The sequence below is a fragment of the Ctenocephalides felis genome, unplaced genomic scaffold (assembly GCF_003426905.1).
Source record: "Ctenocephalides felis isolate EL2017-DRISC unplaced genomic scaffold, ASM342690v1 CF-g0.4_SCAFFOLD_00686, whole genome shotgun sequence".
Taxonomy (NCBI): Eukaryota; Metazoa; Arthropoda; class Insecta; order Siphonaptera; family Pulicidae; genus Ctenocephalides; species Ctenocephalides felis.
Genome location: NW_020536840.1, coordinates 1 through 19,477, shown reverse-complemented (window position 1 = coordinate 19,477; position 19,477 = coordinate 1). Strand labels below are relative to the sequence as shown.

At 30.7% G+C, this 19,477-nt stretch overlaps 4 protein-coding genes across 4 annotated transcripts in view; all 4 read left to right on the top strand.

The window, feature by feature from the left end:
* Positions 1 to 16,716, top strand: part of LOC113367324 (apolipophorins-like) — a 31,234-nt gene extending 14,518 nt beyond the window's left edge. The window contains exons 2-29 of the mRNA XM_026608939.1: positions 1,803 to 1,829; positions 4,526 to 4,722; positions 6,670 to 6,981; positions 8,638 to 9,077; positions 9,291 to 9,456; positions 9,519 to 9,689; positions 9,867 to 10,019; positions 10,090 to 10,237; positions 10,326 to 10,446; positions 10,528 to 11,071; positions 11,147 to 11,334; positions 11,436 to 11,696; positions 11,775 to 11,971; positions 12,053 to 12,382; positions 12,546 to 12,700; positions 12,783 to 12,926; positions 12,993 to 13,122; positions 13,200 to 13,363; positions 13,447 to 13,779; positions 13,854 to 14,095; positions 14,166 to 14,556; positions 14,625 to 14,891; positions 14,962 to 15,121; positions 15,205 to 15,371; positions 15,447 to 15,725; positions 15,828 to 16,097; positions 16,188 to 16,332; positions 16,408 to 16,716. Of these exons, the coding sequence (XP_026464724.1) occupies positions 1,803 to 1,829; positions 4,526 to 4,722; positions 6,670 to 6,981; positions 8,638 to 9,077; positions 9,291 to 9,456; positions 9,519 to 9,689; positions 9,867 to 10,019; positions 10,090 to 10,237; positions 10,326 to 10,446; positions 10,528 to 11,071; positions 11,147 to 11,334; positions 11,436 to 11,696; positions 11,775 to 11,971; positions 12,053 to 12,382; positions 12,546 to 12,700; positions 12,783 to 12,926; positions 12,993 to 13,122; positions 13,200 to 13,363; positions 13,447 to 13,779; positions 13,854 to 14,095; positions 14,166 to 14,556; positions 14,625 to 14,891; positions 14,962 to 15,121; positions 15,205 to 15,371; positions 15,447 to 15,725; positions 15,828 to 16,097; positions 16,188 to 16,332; positions 16,408 to 16,610 (6,305 nt within the window). The 3' untranslated portion in view covers positions 16,611 to 16,716. The remainder of the gene's footprint in view (positions 1 to 1,802; positions 1,830 to 4,525; positions 4,723 to 6,669; positions 6,982 to 8,637; positions 9,078 to 9,290; positions 9,457 to 9,518; positions 9,690 to 9,866; positions 10,020 to 10,089; positions 10,238 to 10,325; positions 10,447 to 10,527; positions 11,072 to 11,146; positions 11,335 to 11,435; positions 11,697 to 11,774; positions 11,972 to 12,052; positions 12,383 to 12,545; positions 12,701 to 12,782; positions 12,927 to 12,992; positions 13,123 to 13,199; positions 13,364 to 13,446; positions 13,780 to 13,853; positions 14,096 to 14,165; positions 14,557 to 14,624; positions 14,892 to 14,961; positions 15,122 to 15,204; positions 15,372 to 15,446; positions 15,726 to 15,827; positions 16,098 to 16,187; positions 16,333 to 16,407) is intronic.
* Positions 16,615 to 17,929, top strand: LOC113367316. Its single transcript, XM_026608933.1, has 4 exons — positions 16,615 to 17,002; positions 17,085 to 17,397; positions 17,457 to 17,641; positions 17,705 to 17,929. Exons 1-4 carry the CDS (start codon positions 16,742 to 16,744, stop codon positions 17,927 to 17,929), a joined length of 984 nt encoding a protein of 327 aa, XP_026464718.1. The 5' UTR covers positions 16,615 to 16,741.
* An 87-nt stretch (positions 17,930 to 18,016) lies between these two features.
* Positions 18,017 to 18,689, top strand: LOC113367306. The gene is made up of 3 exons (XM_026608924.1): positions 18,017 to 18,127; positions 18,201 to 18,372; positions 18,550 to 18,689. Exons 1-3 carry the CDS (start codon positions 18,041 to 18,043, stop codon positions 18,687 to 18,689), a joined length of 399 nt encoding a protein of 132 aa, XP_026464709.1. The 5' UTR covers positions 18,017 to 18,040.
* Positions 18,690 to 18,692: 3 nt separating this feature from the next.
* Positions 18,693 to 19,391, top strand: LOC113367337. The gene is made up of 4 exons (XM_026608951.1): positions 18,693 to 18,702; positions 18,869 to 18,969; positions 19,060 to 19,203; positions 19,269 to 19,391. The coding sequence occupies exons 1-4, from the start codon at positions 18,693 to 18,695 to the stop codon at positions 19,389 to 19,391; spliced, it is 378 nt and encodes a 125-aa protein (XP_026464736.1).
* The last annotated feature ends 86 nt before the right edge of the window (positions 19,392 to 19,477 follow it).

Sequence of the window (19,477 nt, the reverse complement as noted above, 5' to 3'; positions counted from 1 at the left end):
ATTTTATACCAAATTTATAATTGCAAAGATTCAATTCAAACTTATATTTTGCGAAATTCCGAAACAATCTGGGATAAAAAAGGCAAATCTGGACTAACCGGGACGTATGGTTATCTTATCATATAGTATATTAATTTTTATTTAAAAAATATAGAATATAAAAATAAATGCTGTAGGTGGCTAAATGCTCCATGTAAGCGAGGCAAATAAAATTTTAAAAAATATTAAAAAATCAATTTTTGCTCGAATATTCTGTAATAACAAATTTTGGCAATTTAGTGTGATTTAAAGCAGTTTTTGACTGAATTTTTTTATTGCTCAATTTTATGAATAGTAAAAAATTTATTTCAATTTCAATTAGTAGAACAAAAAAACAATAGTTGATCTCGATTAAATAACTTTGAAAATGACCATTCATGCATTATTTTCACATACGAGAATATAAATATTTTCATGAAAGTGAAAGAAAAAAAGTTTGAATAAATAAAAATAATATATTTTTAAATCAAAAACTTTTTACTTTTAATTAAAACATAAAAAATTAGATACATACATAGAAACATACTTGTTACTGTCAATTTTAGTCCTAAAAACAATTAAACAAAACCCCGAGTTCATTCTATTCAGAATAATTTTAATTAATTAATTTCAAATATTTAATTATTTTTTGGTTTAATGAAATATGATTGCTAAAAGCTGAGGACGTCTATCGATTTTTATTTAGCAGTGTCCTTTGTTTACTCACAAAATTTTCCTAAATAGAAAATTCTCTCTCACTTGCAACCGAACTAGGCTTAATCGTTTTTAAAGGGTGATATGATAATTCTGAAAATTTATTTGTGGCTTGTAGGGCTAAAAACTCCTTTTTCAAAGTTTGAAGAGAGCAATTCGCTCCTTCAACAAACATTGATATAATAATCTAAATTAATATATACATTAGATAAAAGATAACACAGAATCTTTCTGGGAAGTATAACAGACCTATATAATTCCAAATTTTATCGAACCGATATGAGTCCATGTTTGAAAACGCTAGCTTCTATCTAGTATATTTGTCATCTGCATAAAAAACCGGGTTTCAAATTTTATAATTTTTGTCAAAAAGCCGATTTTTAAAAACCCTACAAGCAACTCAACCAACAACATATTTCTGTAAGTTTGATTTATGAAAGCTAGAATAAATAATTATTTTCTCAACTGTAGTCAAGTAGATAGTTTATGAACTTCAAAATGTTAGAATGTTAGAATTTACATAATATTGTTGTTTCATAACTTTATTATTAAAAAGATAACTTATCATTTCAATAACAAGAAACTGATCGGGCATGGATTTTACCGAATTCTCTCGAATTGAAAACCAAATAGTCTAAAATTATCCAAAGTGCGTCACCCAGACAAGGGCGCGACCTTTCGTCGCCCGCGACCGGAGCTTTCTTGTTAATATCAACAGATTATAGAAACTTGCTCATAAAAAATGCTGGCACGTTTACTAAACCCCTCTAAGCAATTTTTGCAGTATCGGAGGTCAAAATGCTGAAAATATAACAATTTTAATCAACAACTACACATATACTTTGCACAGCTTTTATCAAATTGCAGATGTCAAACGGGTCACCGGCTATACGATATGACTTGGTTAATTGGAAAAAAATATTGTTGCTTAAGATAAAGAAATTTCAAAGAGTTTTTATGGAAATATGAGAGAATAATGCATGTCTATATACATATTGTGTTATGAAGATAAGCTTTCTTTTGTCCATTTAATTCGTTTATAACTAATTTATGTTTGATTTTTGTTTCAGCTAAATGCAGCACAGGATGCACTAGTTGTAAGTATTAAATTAAAATAATATATTTTAATATTATAGTAGTTAGAGCACATATCATTCTCAAAGAATATATTTTAAATTAATTTTTATCAGTTTTTATCAAATAATTTGATATAATAATTAAGTCTTATGAAATGATGATGCCTTATTATTTTCAATAAAATTGCCCTTGGCTGCACAATGCTGCTTATATTTTGACTTTGAGACAAAAGTTAATTAAATGAAAATACTGGAATAAACAAGTTTAAATTTATGTTTTAGACAGCGCCGTTTACAAATTTCTTCTAACGATAAGTATCAGTATTTTCAATACAACTATGTTATATAATTAACATATAACGTTCCATCAACATTTTAATTTGATTCTTTATAAAACATTTATAATTCGATTTGTTTGAAAAAGCCGTAAATATTACATTATTAAAAAAAATATGATGATGATGATTCAAAGCACACAAATACATTCAACACAAATACATATTTTTTATGTTGTTTTTTAACAGTTAATAGTATTTTTGGTATAATAAGAAATTTTGAAATTTTATTTTGATAGTACAAATATAAACTAGTTGGTATTGGTATTTTGCCTTGTGGCAAGTTACATGAACTTTCCGATATGTGTAAATAATCGACTTAATCAATAAAATATAAATTATTTTATGAGTGAATAAAAGTATTTCGAGTGAATTTATTACACATCTTCGAAAACGAACGAACACGTTAACTCGGAGTATTTTCTTAAAGCAAATTTTCTAAAATCAATAATTTTTATAATTGAACCAGTTTTCATTGGACTTTAATGGTTTAGGATATTCATTAAGACGAAGTATTTTATCATTATACCAAGTAAATCGTATAATTTTAATTTTCACAAACGTCAAAAAAACTACTCATTTTCTCAAACTTTGATAAATTTTTAAAATTAAACTACTTGTCGTAAGGCCGTTATATTTCAGTATGTTCTATAAGACCATGATATATATAGCCAGAAAAAGTTCCATAAAAATCGCCTTATTTTTTTTTTCAACAGTTCAAGAAAACGGCTCGGTAGATTTTCACCTAAAACTAATCAGTATTTTTTCCAAATAATATATTTCGTACAGTTTTTGATTTTTTAAAATCGATTCGGCAGTAATAGTTTAAATGTGGACGAAAAGTTTAACACTTTTTTCCAAATTACAAAGAAAACGGCTTGAGCGATCGTCGCACAAAACTGAGAAATGCTAGTCCTCATCGAGATACATCGAATGGCTTTTAAATTGTTGTAATCGGTCCAGTCGTTTTTGAGAAATCACACACACACATACTTTTTTCAAATTGGGTCTCATTCAATTCAGAATGGCTTGAAACGTCGAGAAAACATAAAATTAGCGAATAGGATTTTTTGATGAAAACATAAACTTCTCCTTCGGGAAGTTAATAAAAAAATCTTTACAAATTTTGTTTGCATTTCTATGGGTTCAGTACCAAGATTATAGAATGTTTGATCACGCTTACGTGCTTCGATATTTCATTTCTAAAATAGCTATGCAACAATTGTATGCTTTGAAAAAAATACAACATTTGCAAAAAATTTTAAAATATAAGTAAAATCGAATTTTTCAAAAAAAAAAACATTCTCAAAAATCAAATGTTTATAAAGTTTTCAAAAAATTGTAAAGTTTTTAAAAATTTTAAAATATGGTATGGAAAGTTCCAACAATTTGCCTTAAGACACGATACCATGCAACCACTAGTTTAAAATTTCATTATGTGAATAATGAATATGATATAATAACTGAGTATTATGTTAATAAACCAATTCATGTTAACTTAAATAGTCAATGTCGAGATTATTATGCATTACATTTTTTCCATAAACAATACTTGTAGAATTTAAAAACGAAAGAAATAAAATAAACGTATCACATTAATTTGTACAATTTTAAACGTCATATTCTGAATTTCATGTCTCATTGAATAAATGTTAAAAAATTAGTTTAAAGGGCGTTACCTTTATTCGTGAGTCTTGGAGCAATTTATGTTGTGTTCTAAACAAAAAATTTAAACTAGAGTTGAATTTCCCAGAAAATTCATGCAACTTGTCAAACAATTAGTTTTATCAGAGATCAGAACCAACGCATCCTATGAGCTAAGAAGGCTTCATAGATGACTTACAATCGTTGCGACTAAGCTCGCGTTTCGTGGTACAGCGTTTTTTTATAAGTATATATACCGATTATTTTAATTAATTGGTGGATGGCTAAAGAGTCTGGCGCTTCTTGGGGCAGAAGTAGGAGATATCGACCAATGCGACTCTCATGATTGATGGGGACCTAAATGCGGGTCTTCATAGAGACGATTGGCCGATATCCACCGCTTCTCAAAATGCAACTGAGGGGCTTGCATTGAATGTGAGCCCCTCTGAGACTGTCTTCAGTTCTCCAAATGACCACAGAAGCAATGTTGACTCTTTTTGGACTTAATAATAAGTTAAATTTAATTATGAATCTACTTTTAATTCCTATTAAAATGATTGATTATTGACTATTGCCATCAAATTAGTGTTATTTTTGGTAATTTGAAGGGCCTTTAAAAAAATAATAGCTTACTAGCAACCAAAATAAAATATAAATTTATTGGGCACATTTAAGACTGTATATGTAACCATAATTTATAATTATTTTCAAATGTTTCAAAATGTGTTATTTTTTCAGCGAGTTCACTGTTCTCATATCAAGTAGGACATACATACGAATATGCCTTAGACAGTACACTATCAGTATTATTATCCGGAGGCGATACTCAGGAAACATCCCTCAAAATCCATGGTACCGTTCTGCTGAGCCAGTTGCCGAATTGCGACCAACTTCTGCGATTGCAGAATGTCGTCATTCAGTCGCCGGACAACAAGGTAAATTATAATTTTTAATCAAATTTTGTTTATTGAGCTTTGGAAATTGAATAACGCAATGTGGGCTTTTCCGTGGATTATCGTCTAGAGCTTTATGACGTAGATTTTTACTTAAAAATATAGATAGCAATATGTTTTCAAGTAAAAAATAGTCCTTCTTTGGCATTATTGCATTAACTTAAACTATTTAAAAATTTCTTGTAACAAAATACATAAAATGGGAGTGGGTCTATCGTTGAGTTGGTTGAGGTTCAGAAACAAACACGTAGTTTAGAAAATTACTAAAACGGCTTATAGAATTCGTTTAAATAAATAATAATAAATGTGTATTTTTTAATTCCCGTAGGGCAAGTTATAGTAATCGCAAAAAAATCGAAAATGAAAATTTTTATAGATCTTTACGTTTCAAAACCTTCTGAACATTTTGGCATACCTTAGAAAAAATGGATGTATGTGTGTGTGTATGTGTGTGCGTGTATGTATGTATGTTCGGATACAAATTTTCGTCGACGATTTCGGGAACACGGATCAATTTGAATAACTCAAAAAACATTCGATTCTTATTGATAAGGAGACGTGCTGATTAGTTTTTGGCGAAGGCAGGTCTAGCCGTTCCGAAAATACGGGGCAAAAAGTGCCGAAAACGGTAACTCAGTTTTTAAGAGAACGGAGCGTCCGATTTGAATAATTCAAGAAACATTTTATTTGTATTGACTAAATGAAGAACTGTTCAAAAGGAAAGGCAGATCCAACGACTTTGGAGATACGGATGAAAAAGTAATAAAATGAGCCATTTGGCGGTCAAAAATGAACATTAGACATATGCACATCAAATTATCAGATATTTTATAGAGATTTTAACAATAAGTATAAATTTTGTTTATATTCCTATGGGTTCCGTACGAATGTTTACGCGTTAGACGGCGACGCGGCGCTTACGCGCTTTGATATTTCGTCTTTATGCAGTTAAAGCAGTACGATTGTTTTGAAAAAAGGTCAGAATTTCCAAAATATGTCAAAATAAATGATATAAGATAGAATGATTTAATATGGTTCAAAATTCTATTAAAAGTTTCAAATCATTGATCAACTTTTATTGATTATTATTATTGATTATTTTTAATTACTCGAATTTTGAATTGCGGTACGGGAAGTTCCAGCAATTTGCCTTAAGGCACGATGCCCTAATTGCCTTAAGACAGAATTTTACTTACAGCTAGTTTACTTCTATATTTATCGATTATTTTGATTAACTATTTATAGAATAATAAATTACAATAAAATTACAATAAAAAGCTATCGATAAATGAAATTTTTTTAAACTTAGAAATATGTAAATTATTTTGTATAGTTTAATTACTAATTTATATATAAAAACAAACGGAATATAAATATAAATATTATAAAATATTGTATAATATAATACAGTACAAATGAAAAGAGAGATTTAAAATTTTTTACATGATGATTATATTGTATTGTAAGTTACGATATTCATAGTTTTATCTTCTAGAAGACAAATATCCGCATACAAAAATGCTAAAAAATAATATTAAAATATTGTAATAAAAGTAGTAACCTTTCATAAAATTCATTTTTTTGCACCTGCCTACGCCGAAGTAGAACGTGTGACACCATCATATAGACATTTTGAATACAAATAAAAAAAGATCAATTTAAACGATCGCAAATCAGCACGCATTCATTACATACAATTTGAACAAACAGTGTAATTCACTTCTAATTAAAGCATTATAATCAAGAGGATGATAGAGTCTCAAAGTCTATCAGCTCCTTCAGATAATCATACAACCAACAATATCTATGTAAAGATTAATCTTTCAGATAATCATACAAAACAATATCTATGTAAAACATTAGAATATAGGTAATAACAAAAAATTAATATTTCACGAATTTCTTATAATAAATCATTTATCCGTGCAGAAACACCCGGGCCTTGAAGATATCACCAAGCCCGTAAGGTTCAACTTCAACGATGGTAAAGTTGATACCCAAATTTGTGCCGAACCAGGAGACAACCAGAATTCTTTGAACATCAAGAGAGCTATTATTAGTTTGTTCCAAGCATCTCGAGGACCAACTGAAACTGATGTTTTCGGCGTATGTCCAACTCACACGTCAACCTCCAAAAATGGTCCTGAATATATCGTCACAAAAACACGTTCACTTAATGATTGTGCCCACAGAGAGAGCATTCAACAAGGGTTCCTTACAACTACCTTCAACGACAACTCAGTAAGTATTTGAAAAAAAAAGATGAAAATACATGTTATTTTAAGGGTTACACCACTGTAAATTTTTCGAAAAACCAAAAAAAATTTTTTAGGGTTATAATATACTTTGAACCTTTGAAATATGAGGAAAAATACTTCATACCTAAAACTTTCTTTTTTTTGCATGTAATTATGAGCTTTTTTCTATGCGCGTCGAACTGCTCCGAACCGACACCGCTTAAATATATTAACAAAAAACATTATAATGCAAAATGACAACATGCATCTTTTTAAATATACTAAAATATATTATTACAAAGCATTTATATTGTTGACCTCTAAAAGTCTTATTAACCAATAGATGATCAGTGCAGAGTCAACACATATATAAATTGACTATATTGCGGCTGATATTACGGGAGATAATTTCAACGATGGTCTAATCAATATTTTCTAAATGATAATAGTTTTGGAGATTAATATTGGCATTTAAACATATAATTTTTGTCTAGAAGTTGATTATAAACGTCTTAAGCATTCCAAACGGTCTTTGAGGGATGCGCCAAAAGTAGGATGCTTCATGCTTCAAAATCATCATGAAAAAAAATAAGAAAAAAAAAAAATGAACATAACAAAGCATCTGTATATTGCTGGGATATTATATTAATAGTAAAAAAAATTAAAGTGACAAATTTTTAATATTTTTTTATCTATAATTTATTTTAGAACTTTAAACGCGTTTTCTCGAAACACGATTTTTCAACGCGGCACGCTAAATAACTACAACAATTTAAATTTTTATCATTCGAATTTTTCACAGTATATTTATAATTTTTACATTTTTAAGTGCGCATTATAGCGGATTTTTTATATGTTGATTGGTTCATTAATTATTAAAAAATTACTATCCGTTTTTTTGTTGGAATTTAACAATTTTGAATTGAAGTTCTCGTCAAGTTCTCTTCCAATTTGACGCGGTTTGCCGATATGGCTGTGATTCCGCCGTTTTTTATTTTTGTTTCTACAATTATATTTTATTTAGTTACTTTAAAGTACAATTAATAACTAATTTTAAATTTATGATTTAATTAATTTTCCTTCCGCACGAAAAGAAATGGCAAAAATGTATGTTTTTTTTGCTGCTACAGTGGTTTAACCTATTAATGATTATTGTCTTAATAATTAAAATACGTCAAATAAGTCTGAAATTATGTGCATAAATTGTAGGTTTTTTATTTTTTAAATTAACTTGACTGCGAATAGTCCTTTTTGCATTCAAAAATATTATATACGAATATACAGATGAATATATAAATAATACAAACAAGTGAAGCAAACAAGCATTAATGATTCGAGTCATATCAATTAAAATAAAACAAATTAAAAATTTCCATATTGAACTATTGATAGTGGTCAAGTGATAACACTATCTCTAATACAATGTAAATATTATGCTAACATCTGTCAGGTTGAGGGTTCACGGCTATTTCAATACTTACATCTTGGCACTGAATTTCTTAATACATAACAAATTTGAGAAAAAAATCTTAGATATTTGTAGACTTTGTAATATCGAATTTACAGAAATTTCTTTACAATAAATAATTTGGATAAAAAATTACATTTTTGTTAGATTTATATAAATACAAGCATTAAATACTATTTATTTTTCGAATAGGCTATAAAATCCACTCCACTTTTGAGTGGCGAATATAGCAGCGAACAAAAATTCAAAGATGGAATTTTGGAAAAAGTCCATGTTACTGAAAACTACCACTACAGACCATTCTCCCCTGGCCGTGGAGGCGCCAAGTCTCATGTTGTCACCCGTCTTACTTTCCAAAAGAAATCAGCCGAAGCACCAGGAAGTCAAGTTAGCAAACCACGCACTATCATATTCGAAAATCCTCATCTTGTTCCAGTAGGAACTAACTCTGATAACATCGTAAATGTTTTGAAACAAACCGTGAAACATATTGAAAACCATGTCAACAGCGCTTCTGCTCGAGATTTTACCGACTTGATCCGTGTATTGAGGGTCAGCAATAAGGCTGATATGCTTAATGTTTATGGACAAGTAAACTCAGGAGCTGGTTTCAAGGACAAGGAAACAGCCAAGTTAGTTATTATTGATTTTATCATTTGCTAGTTCCCTAAAACGAATAATCTATTTATTTTATCTTTAATACTAATCAAGAATTACCAAACTAAAAATGAACTTAAAAATATCAATACCATTGAAAACTACATCAATTTTTTAAAATCCATTCATTTTATATTAAATTTCTTTTTTATTTTTATATTATATTTTATTATTTTATATCTTCCCAGAAAAGTATTTTTGGATGCTTTGTTCCGTACCGGTACTGGAGATTCCGTAGAAGTCGTCGTAGAATTAATCCTTCACAAGAGATTATCAGACAAAGAGCAAAAATTGGCTTATTTGAGTTTTGCCAACGCAAAACATGTCACCGCCCCTTCATTGAACGCAGTTGCTGTAAGTTAACATTTAATTTCAAAACATTTTAGTAGCAGCCTATTATAATGTAAAAATTATAGGACTTGTTGGAAAAATCGGCACCTAGAGAAGCTTTACTCGGAATTGGTATTTTGGCTGGACACTATTGCCGCGAACATAGCTGTTCAGGAAATGAGTTACAGAAGCTCAGTGACTCTTTTGCCAAAAAACTGGGTAATTGCGCTGCAGGATCAAGACATGAAGAGGATGTGGTAATTTAAACAAATATTTGTTTATACATAATAATTTAAATCAATCTTAATGGAAATTATGTGCAGATACCATTAGATTTGATTTTCTGATATCATAAATTTTCTGATATCACTTTTAAGTTCAAAATATATTGTTACGTATAAATTTTTTTATGCTCAGACTTTATTCTTACGTAGGTTTTGGCAGCCCTTAAAGGTTTACGCAACATGCATCGATTGGCAAGCTCTGCAGTTGACAAAGTGTCCCATTGTATTAAATCTGAAAATACACCAGTAAGGATACGTGTCGCCGCCCTTGAGACAGTGCAAGGGGCCGCTTGCGAGAAAAAAGTAAATAATTTTACATTTAAACATTTTTTGTATGACACACCTAAAACAACATCATTTTCTTATTTTACAGTTGATGAAAGAAGCATTAGCCATTTTGCAAAACAGAGACTTGGATTCAGAATTGAGAATTGAAGCATACTTGGCTTTGGTACAATGCCCAACTGCCCAATTTGCAAACGAGTTGAAAAACTTATTGGATACTGAAACGGTCAACCAAGGTAATATTTTTAATGATTTGAATGTATTAGTTGCAAATTAAATGTTGCATTTTTATAATTAAATTATAATTTTATATATTTTTTACAGTTGGATCCTTCATATATACGCACTTAAATAACCTTAGAGCATCAACCAACCCACACAGAGAATTGGCAAGACAACACTTGGGTCTGATACATTCCTCTAAAAAATTCCCAATCGACTTCAGGTAAATATATATTTTATCGTTTTAATCGTCAAAATACGATATATTTTTCTTAGATTATAAAACTTATTATATTTATTACAGACGCTACTCATCAAATAGCGAGTTCTCCTATTCCATGGATTCTCTTGGTTTGGGTGCCAGTGTTGAAAACAATGTGATTTATTCCCAAAAGAGTTTCTTGCCCAGATCAGCAAGCTTGAATTTAACTGGAGAATTATTCGGCCACAGTTTTAACTTGTTAGAATTATCTGCTCGCCAAGAAAATTTGGACCTAGTTATCGAGCATTACTTTGGACCTAAAGGAGTATTTAGTGGATCATCACCACAAGAAGTTTTTGACAAAGCTAAGTCCACTGTTGAGGAATTGCGCCATGAATATAAATCTCGCTTAGATAGCGCAGGAAGAGGCAAGCGTTCCACTCGCCAAGAAGTTGAAGCTTTCCAAAGCAAAAACACGGAAAAATACAATTCGAAATTGGATTTGGATTTAGACATCAAAATGTTTGGATCTGAACTCTTTTTCTTGAGTTTAGGTGATAAAGCTTCTCATTTCAGTCCCAAGGCTTTAATAAACGAAATTTTCGACCATCTTGAAAAAGGAGTTAATAGCATCAGAAACTTCAAAGTAAGTACAGAAAAATTAATAAATTATTTTTGCTTATAGTATGGCAAATAATTTACAGTATTATAATCATTACAGCACAACTGCCACGGCAATGTTATGTTCTTGGACGTCGAAGTTGCATATCCTACAAACGTTGGAATTCCCCTGAAAGTCAGTGTTACAGGTACTGGAACCATGAAGTTGGAAACCAGTGGACATATTGATCTCGACAGAATAATAAAAGATCCTAAGAACGCCAAATTTAAATTGCTCTTCGTACCAAGGTAACACTATATATATATATATATATATATATATATATATATATATATATATATATATATATACGATATATATATGTATCAGCAAATATCTTTCGTTATAGCGCTAACATTGAAATCATTGGAGCTTTGTCTGTTGATGCTCAAGTAGTGAGCACTGGTTTAGAAGTCGTAGGTAACTTGCATTCATCAACCGGAACCGACATTCAATTCAATATGTTGAACAATGGCAATGGAATTGACGTTAAAGTTGGATTGCCCATAGAGAAACAAGAAATCTTCAGTGTCAGTCACAAAGTATTATTCTCAACCCAAGAAAGAGGTCACCCAGCTCACCTAACACCTTTGAAGTTCAACGTTAACAAGTAAGTAAATTTAAAAGACAATTTAATTTCAAATTATTTTATTATCCAATAAAAACTATAATAATGAATGGAATTTAGGAAAGCCTACCACGGTTGCTTTGACCAATTAAGTCCGTACGTTGGATTAACTTTCTGTGGAGATGCTGATATTTCTTTGTCTTTGCCAACTGAAGGTGGTCTCGCCTTCCCATTCAATGGACCAAGCACACTATCATTACGTATTGAAAAAGAAGATCTGCACCAATACCATTTCAGACTTCTTAAAAACTTTGACGGTACTAGTATTTTGAAAGTTCTACGATTTTCAGAAATTTTATACGTTTTATCATATTTTTAAATTAAATTTATATTCACAGATCCTAAACATCGCACTTTGGAATTATTATTTGATACACCTAACTCCAAAACTAAAAGAACCATTTCATTCAATGTTGATGCCATGATGGAACCCCATAAAGTTTTGAAGGTAACTTTGAACTCCCCAATTAGAAATGCTGCACTAGAAGCTAAAGTTCTCGAAGGAGACAAAGAAGTTGGTGTTTCTGTGTCATTAAGAAATGGCGAAGAAGAATACTACGCCAAGGTTGGAGCTGAAACTTCTGGTCCATCTAACAAGAAGGCTTACAGACCACTCGTGGAATTCAGAGCTCCACAAGCTGGCGGAGATTCCAAATATAAAGTTGACGGTAAAAATAACTATACAAAAGACACTCATTGTTTATATAAATATATTATATATATATAAATATATATATATATATATATATATATATATATATATATGTATAATATATAATATCTTATAATTGTATACTGTATATTGTATATATAATTGTAACCTGTGAATAGGTCAAATTGTCGTCGAGCGAGGAGATGGCTGGTCAAAATACCACTTCGAGGGAATTCAAGTTGCTATTCCTGGACAAAACGCTCCTCTTCGTGTAGAAGGTTATATGGGTCACAAAGGAAAACAAGCAATAGACGGAAACCTTAAAGTTTCACACGTATGCTAAATTTAGTTATATATAATAAATTAAAAAGATCACTATCATTTGAAATTGTAATCACTTTTTTTGTTAATTACAGGAAAATAAGTTTGTTAGTGCTAAGGGTAAATTAGAACTGTTCGAAGGATTAAATGGTAAAATAACTGATTTCGAAGTACATAATTCATTCAATCCACATTTAGATTTCCGTGTAAACTATGATTACGGAAAAAAAGAAGATGAGGTAAAAAATAAGAGAAAAAAACAAATGTAATTCGTTGATATTTATTATTAATTCAATAAATTTCAGCTCAAACACCATTTGGTATTAACTCATGGAACTGATCTTAACTCTAAAGAAAATCGTTTAGAATTAGAACAACAACTTAAATATAAAGATGTAGGAAATCCTAACTTCGACGTTTCTGCAAGAAATATCCGTAAGTTTAATATGAAAAAGCAATTATTAATTGTTGATGTAATAAGTGTTGTACATAACGAAAATATTTTTGAGTAGTTACTTACCCAATGGCCAAACTCAATGTTAAATTGGATGGAGCTGTTTCTAAAAAGAAGGCTGAATATAAATTAGAGGCTACAGATGATAAGTCAAAATTATACTCTCATCTTAAGGCATTAGTGAATAATAAACATAAAGGAGATTATGACCTTGATTTTAAGGTAATTTACTTATTTTATATAAAATATAATAAATTGACATAAAATATAAGGACATTTTTCCTAAAACTCGTATTTTATTATAGGGCCAGCTTAACGAGCACTATTTGGTAGTGAAATCAAAACGTAATGTTGTCGACGATATTAAATCTACATACCATTTAAATATGGACACTAGCAATGGTGGCAAATTAGACATAAATGGCAAAGTCACTTTTAATTCTCCTAAAGATTACGAAACTGCTTTCAAAGGAATTTTGAAAGTCCCAGGCAAACCAAACACCTATGACGCAGACTACGCTACTCAATTTAATGACAGAAAAGCAAAATCTCACTTGAAAATAACAGCCGATAATGCTCCAGTAGTTGACGTTGATGTTGACGTTGATCGTGTCCCCGATTCAAAGGGAACTTTCAGGGTAAATATTATAATTTAAAATTATATAAAAAGTATGGTAGTGAATTTAAAGTATAATTCAAATATTTTATCCAGTTTAACGTAAAAGATCTTGTGAACGCCAAGTCCGAATTTACTAGTTCTCAAGGTAAAGGATCAGGATCAGCACTTGTGGAGCTCGTAAAATTGAACAGAAAATTCAAAGGAGATGCCACATTCAATATTGCTTCCCCAGTTTTCAACTTCGATGGTAATCTATTCTATGACGCCGACAAAGACAACTCTAAGAAAATTCATTTGTTCACTAACAATGAATTGGGCAAAGGATTAAAATCCAGGTTTTTATCGTGCAATTTATTTATACAAATCTATTTAAGTATATAAAGATAACTAATATTATTTCTATAGCAACGTTCTTGAAGTTGGACAGTATGTTACAAAACTTAACTTCAATGGAGAAAAAACTGGTAACTTTTTCACTGGTACTATGAAGGGTCAATATGATTTGACATTACCAAATGGTTTCTACTTTGACGGAAAACTATTCCGAGATGTCAAACATGACGGTAAATCAACTAACGGCGAAGCCGAAGTCAGTTTATCCTTTGCCGAGAAAAAGGGAGCCGAGCCTTACAAATATGAAGGAAAAGCTAAAATTACCATTGATGACATTACAAAATATTTGTTTGATTACAATGCTCAAGTCCAATTAAGTGGCAATAGCAAAAAGTATTTGGAATATAAAGGCGCTTTCAAACACGCAATGGCAGGAGGTCATGGATACAAATTTGATGGAGCTGTGAGTTACTTGTTACTTAACTAAAGTTCATTTTCATTGGACAGAATAATAAAAATTATTTATTACAGATATTTTTGGATGGAACCTTTGTTTTAAAACCAATCAATTATAAAACAAGTGCTGAATATGGACCAGAGAAATTGAAATATACTGTTGATGGCAAATATGGCGACTCTTGTCGTTTATCTGTTAATGGAGATTTAGCAAAATCAGAAGATGGAGCTTCAAACAAATTCTTTATGCAAGGTGATTTCAATAATGAACAATTCAAACACTTTAAACTTGAACACGATGGTTCTGTAAAACGACCCAGAGGAGATCATGATGATTATGAGGTATAAATTTAAATTCAAATCAACATTTATAAGAATATCAGAATTATATACGTTATATTATCTATTACAGTTCAAAGTTTTTAATGCTGCTACATTAAACGACAAAACTATTAAGGGTAATGGCGAATTAAGAGGTAATAAGAACAAAGGCTCTGCTAAAGTTACTGTTGAATTACCAAATGAAGCTCCATTTAGCATCGGTACTACCTACGAGCATAATGACAAAAAAGGTATATAATGAAAAATTTTAATAAAATATTTAATTAATGTAATGATAAATTTGTTATAACAATCCAAAAAACAATTTTTGCAGATGTCAAACAATGTAAAGTTGGCTTAGATGTAGTTTATGCACAAGGTAAGGAAGTCAAGATGAACGCACTCGTCAACTTTGTTCCTGGAACCGATTTAGATGTACACCTGACCGTATCTACACCTGTAGATAATGCCCGCAACATTGATCTCAAGCTCTTACATAAAGTAAGTATTATATGCTGCTAATTTTATTGATATGCAATAGAAATTATTCAAACTCATTTTACCATGTTTCTACAGAAACAAAAGGAGAGCAAAGCCACGCATACTGAAATCAGTTTGCAGGCTGATCAAAGAAAATACGGAGCAGTTGTTGACTTAGACTTGATTGAAACTGCGCCATCTTTAGATGTCAAATTTGTTTATCCAGATGGCAAAAAATCTCGATTCATATCTAAATTTGAACGTTTGGGCGAAAGAAAAGTAAATGGCGAGCTTAAAATCGAACAAGTTTATGACTTCAATTTACACGCCACTGGAGACGCAGATTGTGAGGACGTAGAAAAATGCTTGATTAGGGTAAGGATTTTAGGTTTTTTACTAATTGCCTTATAAAACGCTATTTGTTATTTAAATTATTTTATATATCTTTATTTATGTAATACAACATTTGTAATTTAGGTACATGTTGACTCACCAAAGTTGAACTTGAATGATATACATTTGACAATTGAAAGTAAAAAAGGAGGCTCGGGTAACATCGTTGAAGTTTCTGCTAAATCTGGCGATAAAAACATTGTGAGTGGTTCAACTACATTCCAAAAGAAACAAGAGCAAGGCAAATATATAGTTGAAGGATCTGGAACCGTTACAGTAAAAGAAACACCCCACTCTGCTAATTTCAAGTACATGTATAACAACGTCCGTGAAGATAATGAAAAGGGAGTACAGGTAAAATGTTGAACCAAACCGCTAAGAATAAATGTTTTACATAGTTTTTATTAAATTTTTTTATTTAAATGTTTCTTTTTAAATTAATAGATGGTTTTGAATGCGGGCTATGGACAAAAGAACGTTGTTGTAGATTTGAAACTTACCAACAAACAATTTAGAATGGCAAATTCATACTGTGAACCAAAACAAGAATGTGCACACATCGACTTGAGTTCTATTGTTAAAAATGAAGGTATGTTTTGTACATTCTATTAAAATTATTTATGAATTTTTAATGTTAATTAAATGCTTTAATGTCAAATTATAGATATTAACGTTTTGGACCATGAACTTGAAGTAAGCATCGATTTGCGCAAACTTGGTCTATCTCATGAGTTTGGATTGAAAGCTACCACACACTTACGTGATCTGGTTCTCGACCATACCGTTGATATGCACTTCCACTCGCAAGATAAAGCAAATACCAATATAGTGTATACGTACATCCCAAAAATGCTGGTGTCACTTTGACTCTACCACAGAGAGTTATTGCTCTTGAAGGAAATCTCGATATTCCACGACCTAACGCAATTGGTCCAGTGAATGGAGAACTTTCACTTTATCTGAATAAACTTAAAGACCCTAATCAAAAAACAAGCGTCATGCTCTCTGTTAACCCTACATATAGCAACCAAAAGGCAGCCGTACAAGCTTATCTTAAATTTATGCATCCTGGTGTTAAAACTATGCTAGTTAGTGGAAATGCAAACTTTGATGGTGCCGTACGTAATGGTGACTTCCATTTGAAATTAGATGTTTTTGCAACAACTGCTCAGAGCCTCGAAGTCCGAGGAGTATTAAATAGCCTCAACTTAGGCGATCGCGGTGTGAATGTAACTTCTGAATTGAACGTATTCAATAAGGTAATTAATAAATAACAAATTATCATATTTTTTACATAAATATAATAGAGCTCAAAATAATTATCTTAAAAAATATTTACAGGAACGTTCTCTTGACTTTGCTGTTAATCAACATTTTGCTGTAACTGACAAGGACTTCGGAATTGGTTCTATGCTTCAGTGTCGCCATGATCCAACTAAATCTGCTGGATTCCTTATTTCTGCCAATTTACATCAAGTTGAATTATTAGTACGTTCTCCTTATGGTGATTTGGTTCACGTCAACTCGAAATTAGATTTGAATGAGAAATATCAGAAGATTGACTCAGAAGTTACTACTATCGGTGTTCCTCCAATGAAATATACAATTGAAGCTAGCGACTTCAATACATTGAAGTACACTGCTGGTCGCCAAGGTAGAAGATTTACAATAAATGTAATAAATCAAATAAAATATATTTTTTATATATTTTAGATTCCCCACAAAAATACTTGCAATTCGTAAGCAGTCTTGTCCTCGGAAAAGCCGGTGAAGTTCGCGCTGAAGTAATTGACAACCGCAACCGTCGTGACTTGTTCCACAGCTCTGTACTTCTTGATGATGCTAATTTCTTGAAAACAGACTTTGGTGTTAATACCGAAAACATTAAAGCTCATTTGGTAAATATTTGTCCTAAATTTAACTAAAATTTTGGAATATGCTAATCTGTTGATAATTTTTAGGAAAATATTCGCGGTGAAGCTAAGCAAGCTGGCGAAAATCTGAAAAATACAATGAAAACTGCAGCTGACGATATCCAAGCTCGTGTACAGAGATTCACTGATACAGCCAAGAAATACGTACCTGACTTCAAACCATTAGCTGAAGATTATCAAAAACAACTTAACCAAATCAAAGAAGAATTGTTGGCAGATAAATCCATTAAAGAATTTGCTGAATTCTTGTGAGTAATTTTGAATATTTATCAACTATAATCAATCAATCAACAAATCATCATTTATTATATTTTATATTAGAAATAAGGTATTGGCGCTACATTCCAAGCTGTTGCTGACATCATGAAAAATGTTGGACAAAGACTCGAAAAGATCACGGAAATGATCAAAGAATTATATGAGAAAACAGCACACTTGTTAAATACTCAGGTACGTATTCAAAATTTAATTGATATTTTTTATTCAATACGTTTAATCAATTTTTATTGCTACAAACATCCAGATAATTCCGCAATTACGCGAATCCTACTTGAAAATTACCGCTGTTGCCACTGATTTCATGCAAACTCTCTTCAACTATGCCACTGAGTACTTAATGAAATTCACTGACTGGGTTAAGAGCCACCAGGAAGATTTCAACAAACTTGCAGCAACAGTATCTGATTTCTTAAAAGGTAACTATAACACACACACAAACACACATATATATATATATATATATATATATATATATATATATATATACATTTGAAACATATCTGCATTGGACTATTTGTATCAAACTAGTATTTTTATCAAACTTAATTAAATATAGTTTTATATGAACTTATCAGATCCTTAATATTTTGCAGATTTTGGTAAAATCGTCAACCGTGGACTTATTCAATTCAAACATGAACTAGAAGATTTCATTAAAGTCGCCTACGAGCAATTAAAATCAATTCCAGTTATCTCTACATTGAAAGAAAAATACGAAGAGGTAAGCCAATAATACATGACAATATGTATAAGTAATCACAAATTATAAATTAATCTAGTCTTCATTTTAACTTTCTTGATTGGAGTTTAATAAGCTCACAAACTTGAATCCAGTCAGAGATAGCTTTGTTTTATTTTTAATCATTTTAATTTTTCCAAGATGGTCGTTGGAGTGACTGTGACCTGAACAAGTTTACAGAATTTTAGCTGAGGTTGTTAGCACTGTAAATGATGTTTTACCAACCCCTGAACTACAAGCAGCTTTCCAACAAATATTCAATTACTTAGAGCAGGTAAATTTAGATCACTTAAAGCAACTAATTTGTTGATGCATTGTTATAGTATTTATTAATGTAAATTTATTAACGAAATTATTATTTCAGAAATTGAAACAAGAACCTGTAGATGATATTAAGCAATTGAAATCAATTTACGAATTACTTTTGAAGGCCGCCAAATCTTTGTTGAAACTTCTTCAAGATAACATGATTGCTGAACCACAAGTAGGAGGTTTCCTGGGATTACCTGTAAGTTTTCTATAATATTTTACTTCTGCGACTAGTAAAAGCTAATTTGAAATTTTAATTTATAGATTCCACTAACCTTCAGCGGTCTGCAAAAATTGCCCGATTTAACTTCATTGAGACTAAGTCCTCTCAACTTTTTGCGTGTACAACAAGATACCAACATTAGAAGACGTTCAAGCCATGGTTAAACCTTTAACTATGAATCCCATGTCATTATTGCCGCCATTCCCAAGTAAGATTAAGTCAAAATATGGTAAAATTATCTACGACTCAC

Coding starts and splice junctions, on each gene's coding strand:
- LOC113367316 (XM_026608933.1), top strand. CDS start 16,742: ATGCTCTCTGTTAACCCTACATATAGCAACCAAAAGGCAGCCGTACAA. Junction 17,003..17,084: donor AATTGAACGTATTCAATAAG/GTAATTAATAAA, acceptor AAATATTTACAG/GAACGTTCTCTTGACTTTGC. Junction 17,642..17,704: donor AAAACATTAAAGCTCATTTG/GTAAATATTTGT, acceptor GATAATTTTTAG/GAAAATATTCGCGGTGAAGC.
- LOC113367306 (XM_026608924.1), top strand. CDS start 18,041: ATGAAAAATGTTGGACAAAGACTCGAAAAGATCACGGAAATGATCAAA. Junction 18,128..18,200: donor CACACTTGTTAAATACTCAG/GTACGTATTCAA, acceptor ACAAACATCCAG/ATAATTCCGCAATTACGCGA. Junction 18,373..18,549: donor AGTATCTGATTTCTTAAAAG/GTAACTATAACA, acceptor AATATTTTGCAG/ATTTTGGTAAAATCGTCAAC.
- LOC113367337 (XM_026608951.1), top strand. Junction 18,970..19,059: donor TATTCAATTACTTAGAGCAG/GTAAATTTAGAT, acceptor TTATTATTTCAG/AAATTGAAACAAGAACCTGT. Junction 19,204..19,268: donor GAGGTTTCCTGGGATTACCT/GTAAGTTTTCTA, acceptor TTTAATTTATAG/ATTCCACTAACCTTCAGCGG.